Genomic DNA, 10675 nt, shown 5'->3' with positions numbered 1-10675 from the left:
CATTACATGTTATACAGAAAAAAGACGGCCCTCCTCAAATAAATGTTTTGCCCCCTTATATCAACATTTTCAAAGTGGAGAAAGTACATTTTAAAATACTCACAAAATAATATATTACAAGTTATATATTCTACGGTGGAATCCACTGAAAAAGAGGACACGATACACTATCTTTCATCTCTGTGCCTCGGCTGTCAGGGTCTGTGAGTCTGCGCACACACGGACGCATTCCTCCCCTCAACCCTCAGTAAACTAGTGTCGACGAATGAAAACAAGACGAAAATGTTGACAAACTAAATCCAAAAACTGCACTGTTTTTGGAATCTTGCCTGTCGTTCACAATCGTTATGAAAGGCATGAAGAATTATGTGATTTTTTCAAACTGGATTCTAACTCAGAAATAAACGTTAATAAAAGTCCACTTACAACGGAGCCATATTACGATAATTGTATTCCGTCAAGCGATATCTTCCCGGAAAGTGAAAACCAGAGGTGGTCAACCAAGCTAAGATGGCTGTTGTACAGCAAGCAGCTAGCACACTGAGTACACAAAGGGCATTGTTTTTTCTTCTACTTTCCAGGTGAGAGGCATGATTTATGATCTCCAATAAAGTTTGACGAGCAAGGAAACGAGTAACCGCTCATCAGTCGATCATGTCAACATTGGCACGCAAACTTGTTATTGCAGCGCCGCTACAAATAGTTTGTCTGCGTTAAGGCTAATAATAACGATATCACTATTACTTGGTTGATATTCAAGTCACGAAAACTAAATGGAGTACTTTGGGCGGTTTTTGGATGATTAAATAATTGGGTTTTATGGGCGGAATAGAGGACCTCCCTTTGGCTCCACTGTAAATGGACTTTACGCGATATGTATTGAAAAATGTTAAATGTTACTGCTTCTTGATCTTAGCGCTGCTTTCGATACCGTCAATCATAATATTTTATTAGAGCGTATCAAAACTCGTATTGGTATGTCAGACTTAGCCTTGTCTTGGTTTAACGCCTATAGACTGACCATGCGTCCTCTTTTCCCCGGACATGTCCTCTTTTACGGGGCTGTCCGGGCAGGGTTTCTTAAATGCCTCAAATGTCCGCTATTTTGAATCAGGGTTGCGTGTATTTTCAATGTACGTCCAGGGTTAAGAAGGGGTTAAAAACAAAACAAAGTGTAAAGGTGTGCACACGCAGCAACATTCGTGAGGGAGGAGCAGAGTGAGACAGTCGAGAGACAGACAGAACACAAGAGAGAAGCGGAAACGTAAATGCAACTTCACGGATGATTTGCGGGAAAAGTATTTGTGTTTTCGTCCTGGCCATGACACATGGAAAGCACAATGCACTGTGTGCAAAGCAGGAACGTATATATCTGTGGCAAATAAAGGGGCCAACAATCTACAAGCCCACATCGACACTACAAAGCACAATACAGCTGTGCAGGGCGAGAGCTCGTCTGCCGTTTTTTGTTTAAAATTAATTAACTTGTTTTGAGGCATCATTTATGTTTAGATTATATACAAGAGGTTATTTTTAATATTTCTACCTCTGCACTTTTTTCCAAAACTGTGAATGTTACAGAATATAAGTGTGACTTATTTTATTATACTGTCAACCAGTGCCTTTTTAACACATTGAAATCAGAAAGGACGCAGATTTTTTTTTTTTAATTTTTTACCATTTGCGGCCCACAGCTAATGTTTTAAAGGCCCACGGCACTTTCTAAAAATACTATTAAAATAAACAAAAACATAACAAAAGTGAAATAAAAAAGCTTACAGGTGAAATATAATTTAGAAACAGTTGCAATGTTGACTAATAAAACAAAGCTGGTTTTTTTCTTTCAAATGGTCATTGCTAAAAACATAATATTGAATCAAAATCAATATTATTATGAATTATTGACCTATCAAAGGTTCCGATTACTTCACATCAAATATTCCACTTTGAAAAATATTTTTGGTGGAAGATTTTGCATATTTTGTGTGTTTGCCATAAAAAACAGTTTTGTTTGACAAAAAAGGGCGGAAAACAAAAAAACAACATAAAAAAACTAAAACATTTTGAAATGAGGAATAGATCTGAAGTTGATTTAAGCGTTAAATATAAAATGTATGTATGCCCTGGCACACCAATATCATCATTTCATGACCGAAGCAAAACACTTTTTACACTTTTATACTGAAATAAATACACCTACAACTTAATAAATAAAAACATAGAAAAAACTACCAGCAGCGGTAAAGTTTAGATCCATGAAGGAAAGAAAAAAGTGAATGAATGTTTATAACGGAATACATTTACATATGCATACACATTTGTTTTCTTTTGTATTTTTTTTAAAAAATGAATTAAGTAACGTTTATGACAACCTTTTTCCAAAACACAACATAGAATGTGAGATATAACAGGACAATGCATACGTTTATCATTTGTTTTAAAAACGCTTACAAAAAAGTGGGACTCCAAAAATGTACTGTGGGACCCCATTTTTATGACTTGATGGGGTCCTTGGGACCCCATTTTGAAAATTCCTAGCGCCAACACTGCTGTCAACAGAGAAGAAAAAATGCTTTATTTAAATAAATATATTATTTATAAAGCAAGTTCGAGTATCATTGGCAAATTTTCACCTAGTCTCGGCCTTGGCGTGCTGCCCGTCTTGGCACGCATATATGTGTCCTCTTTTTGGGATTTCACAATATGGCCAGCCTAACTCCTATCTTACTGACAGGATGCAGTCCCATAACAATGTGACCTCAGAGTATGTTAAGGTAACGTGCAGAGTTCCACAGGGTTCGGTTCTTGGCCCTGCACTCTTCAGCATCTACATGCTGCCGCTAGCTGACATCATACACAAATACGGTGTTAGCTTTCACTGTTATGCTGATGACACCCAACTCTACATGACCAACACGCCAGACCAGCTGGAGGCATTTCTTAATGAAATTAAACAATGGATGTCCGCTAACTTTTTGAAACTCAACGCTAAGAAAACGGAAATGCTGATTATCGGTCCTGCTAAACACTGACACCTATTTAATAATACCACCTTAATATTTGACAACCAAACAATTACACAAGGCGACTCTGTAAACAATCTGGGTATTATCTTCGACCCAACTCTCTCGTTTGAGTCACACATTAAGAGTGTGACTAAAACGGCCTTCTTTCATATCCGTAATATCGCTAAAATTCGTTTCATTTTGTCCACTAGGGACGATGAGATCATCATTCATGCGTTCGTTACGTCTCGTCTCGATTACTGTAACGTATTATTTTCGGGTCTCCCTATGTCTAGCATTAAAAGATTACAGTTGGTACAAAATGCGGCTGCTAGACTTTTGACAAGAACAAGAAAGTTTGATCATATTACACCTATACTGGCTCACCTGCACTGGCTTCCTGTGCACTTAAGATGTGACTTTAAGGTTTTACTACTTACATATAAATTACTATACGGTCTAGCTCCATCCTATCTTGCTGATTGTATTGTACCATAATCTGCGTTTAAAGAACTCCGGCTTATTAGTGATTCCCAGAGCCCCAAAAAAGTCTGCGGGCTATAGTGCGTTTTCTATTCGAGCTCCAGTACTCTGGAATGCCCTCCCGGTAACAGTTGGAGATGCTACCTCAGTAGAAGCATTTAAGTCCCATCTTAAAACTCATTTGTATACTCTAGCCTTTAAATAGACCCCCCTTTTAGATCAGTTGATCTGCCGTTTCTTTTCTGCTCTGCCCCCCCTCTCCTTTGTGGAGAGGGGGGGGGGGCACAGATTCGGTGACCACAGATGACGCGCTAGCTGTCCAAAGTCGGGACCCAGGGTGGACCACTCATCTGCATCAGTTGGGGACGTCTCTGCGCTGCTGACCTGTCTCGACTCAAGATGATCTCCTGCTGGCCTCACTATGGACTCTCACACTATTATGTTAGATCCACTATGGACTGGACTCTCACACTATTATGTTAGATCCACTATGGACTGGACTCTCACACTATTATGTTAGATCCACTATGGACTGGACTCTCACACTATTATGTTAGATCAGGGGTGGGCAATTAATTTTTACGGGGGGCCGCATGAGCAACCTGAGCACTGCTGGAGGGCCACATCGACAATATTTCAATTACATTTTGCTCACTATTATTTTTGATAAACCGTAAGATAAATAACAATAATAATAATAATTAATAATAATAATACTTTCATTTAACCTAACTTTATACAAAAGCAGATTTATTTTTAACACTGTCTTACACTACACTCTCTGATGTACAATACAATGCAAAAATGTCCATTTCTGCACAGGGTTAATTTAAAGTTTATCCTGCATCCTTTTTAAAAGTCCAACATTTTCCCCGTCAGATTTGGACAACCATCTGTTGTCACACCTGCCAGCTTGTCCCATTTCAGTCCTAACATGTCCGCATTTACCTATGTGAACAAGTCATTTCCTGTGGTTGTCCCTTTTAATTGACTGCATGGCTGCCAGCTCCTTTGTGATTTGAAAGTCAGCAGTTATCCCATGTAAGAAGATGAGCAGCTGGGCGGTGTTACTACATCTCTCATCCAAAGCCAGCGAAAAACAGTCAAAGTCGGCCGTTCTGTTCTTCAGCTGAAGCTCCAAGTTTCAGGTGTTGTGCCGGATAAAGCACCCCCGGCGTAGAATGCACCCCCTGACGGGAGTGTTATATCTACTAAAGCCCACACTTAAAGTTTCCACGATTGAATCTATTTAAAAAAGTTATTTAATTAGAAGCCAAAAGTGCAAAAACAATGTTCGTGTTGGAGGAGTTGTGAATGAATGAAATATGAAATCCGTGCTGCAGTCTGCAGGTGTACCTAATGTTGTGGCCAAGCAGCGACTGCAGCACGGATTTCATATTTCATTCATTCATTCTGAATGAATGAAATATGAAATCCGTGCTGCAGAATGAATTCTTCTGAATGAATCATTCACAACTCCTCCAACACGAACATTATTGTTTTTGCACTTTTGGCTTCTTATTAAATAACTTTTTTAAATAGATTCAATCTTGCACGTGGAAACTTTAAGTGTGGGCTTTAGTTGATATAACACTCCCGTCAGGGGGTGCAGTCTACGCCGGGGGTGCATTATCCGGCACAACACCTGAAACTTGGAGCTTCAGCTGAAGAACAGAACAGCCGACTTTGACTGTTTTTCGCTGGCTTTGGATGAGAGATGTAGTAACACCGCCCAGCTGCTCATCTTCTTACGTGGGATAACTGCTGACTTTCAAATCACAAAGGAGCTGGCAGCCATGCAGTCAATTAAAAGGGACAACCACAGGTAATGACTTGTTCACACCTGTTATATCAGTGCAACAGAGTCCAATAAGCACTCCTTAATAAACTCTCCGTCAGAAAACGCTTTACTTTTTCTGGCGATTTTGTGAGAAATGACGAAACTTGTCCTGACGGCTGCATCTCTGGGGGTGTGAAATATGGCAAAAAGTCCTTGTTGGGTTTGCAGTTTTACCATAAACGCATCAGCCTCCCTTGCACGCTCTTCATCGGACAGATTCCGGTATTTTTCCTCGTGCTTCGTCATGTCCCTGCAAAAAATGTTCTATAGAATTTCTAAAGAATATCTCTATAGAATTTCTAATGAACTTTAGGACCGAAGTTCTATAGAATTTCTAAAGAATATCTCTATAGAATTTCTAATGAACTTTAGGACCGAAGTTCTATAGAACAGGATTCTAAAGAATGGTTCTATAGAACATGGTTCTAAAGAATGGTTCTATAGAACAGGGTTCTAAAGAATGGTTCTATAGAACAGGGTTCTAAAGAATGGTTCTATAGAACAGGGTTCTAAAGAATGGTTCTATAGATCTCCTCTAAAGAATAGTGCTATAGAAGAAAGTTCTAAAGAGTAGTTCTATAGAACAGGCTCCTATGGAATGGCTTTCTGTGGAATACGGTTCAGAATGATGTAGAAATGATTGGGCAGGCATTCTACAAAATCTGTGGTCTAACACTGGCAATGGAGAAAGACAAATATTGCAGTTGAATGAATGTTGACTTGTATTTATTATATACATGTAACTCAAATCTTGACGTAATAAATAAATGTCAGCAGCATAAATCAACATGATCACCGCGCTTCCCCGACTGTTAGAGACGGCTAGACGTCCAGCAGAATTTGTTTCTGAGGCCTTCTTTTTTTCCCATTTTCTGCGCAATGTTCAGTTTCACTCCAATGATTTTCTTTATCACATTTGCTTCACTTGAGGGATGGAGCTTCTTCACAAAATCTGAAAGATCAATAAAATATACCAGAATTAGTGTCTGCAGACACCAAGACACTAGCTGTCATGCAATGAGTTACATTATGGCATTTTTCAGCTCGATAAAGAGAGTGATGTCTATCATTTAATCAATGCAATGGATAGTCAACACACTGCATACATTGCATATCACGCGTTTCTATGCTGTAAGGCACTTGCACTGCTTGACGCACACAAAATCATATGTGGTGCAATCATGCCAGGCTTTACGAACTGCAACAAATCTGTATCAAATTCTGACAGTGCATGTACACTATTCATTAGCTATATAGAAAATCCATTCAGTGTGTGAAATATTTTTCAAATTATTTTCAGGATTTCACTTTCTTGTGAATCTTGTTGTGTACTTGATGGGTGTCCCCAATGGCGTTCGAACAATCACGAAAGTGCATTAATAGAATTCTAATAAAAATATTTAACTTCAATCTGATTGAAACCATATCCACATCGGGAAGGGGATCTGACACATTCCCTATCTAAAAGTCGTTCACTTCTCAACTTGCAGCAGAACTCACGGAAATTCCCGACGCTAGTTGTTAAATAGTAAGGCGGAGAATGCCGATATAAGATATCAAACGAGAAAAAGGTGTAGATATCCGTGCGCTGCGGTTTTTGCTTTGTCACTTGATGTTGGTTTCCGACGAGATCAAAGCTAATGTGACCACCCATGCCTATAAATCTGTCAAAACGAACATCTCGCAGTCAATTCATGGACCAAGCAGACTGGAAGCTATGGATATCTATACTTCATGCCAAACGATCACGGAACGACTTGGAGATAGGAAAAGGGTCAGATCCACTTCCCTGATGTGGATATGGTTTTAATCAGATTGATTTAACTTATACTCACCAATAATAGCAGACACTTTCTTGTCATCCAGTTTTGGTTTCTCATGCTTATCCTTAAAAGCATTGGATTTTTTTCCTGTCAAGCTGCTGTTGGCCAGCTCCTCTCTGGCAGAGCGACAGCAGGACGTCGAGCTGATAGTATTGTTGCCTGACGTGATAAGTCGTCCATCTTCATTAGCAGGCCAGGAAGTCCTTTAATAGAAAAAAGTACATTGTGATGCAGACACAATAAAAAAAAAAATACATTAATAACATGAAGCTGGCGATATCCAAACCGCTCGGCTCTAACCCCAGCTATCATAATGTAAGGGTATTTTGATAGGAATCTTGTTCAAGTCAAGGGAAACATGGTAAGGAAGCAATCAAAGATGAAAAATATATATAACCATATATATTAATTCATCCTGACCACGCGAAGATTTAATATTTGTCGGTCAAGTATTAATCAGATATCCAGCTGAGACAAAATATCAAGAAGGAAGGGACGTAACTCTTGCTAATATAAGAGAAACACACAAAAACGGACGGACAGACAGACAAACAAACAAGTACCATATGGCCTCCCCTTATTTAGAGGGGAGGACATCACAACTTAGGATGTTGTATATGCAACAGTTCTGAAATTATCCCAAATCATAAATGGATTTTTATTGGAAAAAAGGGGCATAACTCTGGAAAATATTGTCCGAGACGACTCATTTTCGATAGGCTTCTTGTTACACTAAGATAAATAGATGTAACAAGTTTGGTTTCCGTACATGAAACGATTCTGTAAATATTGCGGTGACGGATGGACAGCCGTACATGACGACAATACCCGTAGGCCAAAGTTAGATGAAAATACAGTAATAAGAAAGTTATTTCATACATCGACATGTAAGCATATTTTCCATCAACCTATGATAATTACAATAACATACTTCTAGAATAAGAAAACCTACCTTCAACAACCCTCAATGCATCTCGAAGGGATTTGTTTTCCTCTCTCAACTGGAGGACTTCCTTCTTCAGGGATTCCATTTCTGTACATGTATCTTTCGGTGAAGTTCTTCCCAGCTGAAAATGTCAAAATAGTAAATCAAATGAAATAATTTGTATTATGATTAATTTGGGCGCTCATATGTTTTCCGGAAGCAATTTGTCCTGGATACGGCCCTGACAGCACCATATAAGTTTTACATGTATAAGCAACCTTGTAGGCACATTCATTTGAATATGCTACATGTACATGTAGCAGTAAGCCATTCACACAGGAGGCACTGTTCATCAGGTATTTGTAGTGTTATTTTCATATAAGTAAAAGTATAAACTTGTGTTTTAAACCAGTTGCCAGGGATGCAATTTTTACGTCCTCGATTTCAAATGAATGCTAGGCACTTGTGATTGTTTGCCTCGAGAGGGTGCTTTGATTAACCAATAAAATCCTATTCTATTCTATTCATGTACTCACAGCAGCAAGTTGGGCCTTCAATTGTGCCCGAGCATCATATCCCACAGCTGTACGGCTTACTTTCCTCTTTTTCTTCTGAAAAATCAAGATTAACAAGAAAACGTGTTCAGTTCTTTTATATGCCATTGAAGTGAAGAAATATGTTTGCAGAAATGATAGATTTTCGAGTACATGCAGAAAGTCTGTCAACACCTCAATTTGTCTTGAATATTATTCTGTCTGAGTTGGTCGAATTGAATCAAAATATTCAATAACTTTAAAGCCTACAATGAAACATGATGTGATTAACTTTTATGATAAAGAAAAACTGACAAGGTACTTCAAAAGTATGGGATTGAATCCTACAAAACCTCACACAGTTGAAACACCACTGAAATAGTGAGTGAGTGAATTAACGTTTAACGTCGCTTTCAACACTATTTCGGTCATATCGCGACAACATGCACCACTGAAATAAAAGTACCTGCTGTCTGTCAGATAGAGTCTCCTCGTCACTTTCATCCTTGCTCTCACTGTCTGATGACCAAGACTTTGGCTGTTTGTTTCTCGTGCCTCTGCCATATTCCAAATCACCAGTAAGGGGTACATCCTTGCCATCCTGAGCGGCTTTCAAATATGGCGTCAGTTCACATGTGTCTTCTGTGTAAAAACAAATATGTGCCACATTAAGCTAAATTAAACTGTACAGTTAGTCATACATTTCAGCAGCAGATTGTTATCACTAAATTACTTTGGTATACCTACAGTTCTGATGATTCAGAAATTCACCTCAGCGAGAAACAAATTTCACCTTACTTTCCCTTATTTACAGGCTTACAGCCATATTAAAAAATTGTCAAGGTTAAGTCTGTACTATCATGACAATCACCTCAGCATTGCAGATTGAAACATTCAGTATACCAGGGCTGCACTGATGAGAAATTACTATCAATCATGGAAGAAAAAAAATTATATTAATTAAATTTAACTTTACATAAACAAAGTCGAAAGTTCAAGGTGTAAAACCAGAAGTACATTAAATATATCTATATTAAAATATAGATATATAGATATTTAATGTACTTCTGGTAAAACGTATAATTTTTACTGAATTGAATTGAAAAGTTTTCAACTGTTTATTAATTACCACCAAATCTCAGAATTCTTGCCACGTATTTGGTTTGTGACTGCTTCCTTCCTCCTGCTTTGTTGAGTGGCCATGGAACTTGGACTTCTTCATCACTGTCCCAATTTTCTCCATTCATCTTCTCTCGAGAACCGCTCGTGGTTAATATAATATATTTCGTCTCGATGATCATCCTCCCCTTGCTTCCGTTTGGCGACCTGACTGGGGGCCAAACTCCTTCTCTGTGTGATCACACAAGCCTGACGTTACAAACAATGGAGGGATGATAATAATACTAATAATAATAATAAATGAAGCTAGTTTTGCTAGCTCACCATTTCCGCCCGTGCCTCGAAGCTGCTGTTTGGCTCAACGTTAGCCCGCTTGTGACGTCTCGCATCGCGCCTAGAAGACCCTAAACCTAAATGTGATGTTTAAGCCAACAAAGTTACCGTCAATGAACTCCGACGTGACTTGAGCAGTTTAGAAAGAGCGAGTGAAGTCAACATGGACGTTGTGGCCGCCATCACCAACTCAAACTGCCCGCGAAATCTGCTTTGCAACTACGGCAAACGCGAAGGGGAAAAATAAATAATTTAAAAAAAAAAGTTGATTTGAAACATATTCGCACTTATTAGTGTCGGATATGAGAAACATTGATACAACGCGATTATTACCAACTATACATGAATTTGGTTGTGATTGCAGCCTTAAAACAGTTTTGTTATTTTATAACAAAACGAGAGCAGTTCTATCTATCGTGTTTGGGGGGGGGGGGGTTGTAATGTTACGGCGGGAAAAGTAGTAAACTAAATATAACATTGAACCATGCTTTTGAAAATGTATAAATTTAAATCCTGGCAAATACTGACTTTTAACAATATAAATTGTTACTTACATGAGTTCGGTAAAGTGTTTTCCTATTGGGCTCCGTGAAGAAACGTGTCTGGGCTTGTTC

General features: G+C 38.6%; 1 protein-coding gene across 2 annotated transcripts; it reads right to left on the bottom strand.

Annotated features, from left to right (window-relative positions):
* Nucleotides 1-6006: 6006 nt before the first annotated feature.
* On the bottom strand, nt 6007-10675 carry LOC133610681 (uncharacterized). Of its 2 annotated transcripts, XM_061968253.2 has the most exons (8): nt 10616-10675; nt 10053-10138; nt 9739-9959; nt 9076-9251; nt 8613-8687; nt 8104-8218; nt 7164-7354; nt 6007-6280 (listed from the first exon to the last, which is right to left on the bottom strand). In XM_061968253.2, exons 3-7 carry the CDS (start codon nt 9908-9910, stop codon nt 7242-7244), a joined length of 651 nt encoding a protein of 216 aa, XP_061824237.1. In that variant the 5' UTR covers nt 9911-9959; nt 10053-10138; nt 10616-10675; the 3' UTR covers nt 6007-6280; nt 7164-7241. The 2 variants fall into 2 exon arrangements, with proteins under 2 accessions (XP_061824237.1, XP_061823599.1); XM_061967615.2 differs by lacking the exon at nt 10616-10675 and having other exon boundaries at nt 10053-10461.

This window comes from Nerophis lumbriciformis, linkage group LG06 (assembly GCF_033978685.3).
Source record: "Nerophis lumbriciformis linkage group LG06, RoL_Nlum_v2.1, whole genome shotgun sequence".
Lineage (NCBI taxonomy): Eukaryota > Metazoa > Chordata > Actinopteri > Syngnathiformes > Syngnathidae > Nerophis > Nerophis lumbriciformis.
The sequence above is the reverse complement of the archived record's forward strand: the minus strand, read 5'-3'. Positions and strand labels throughout refer to the sequence as shown.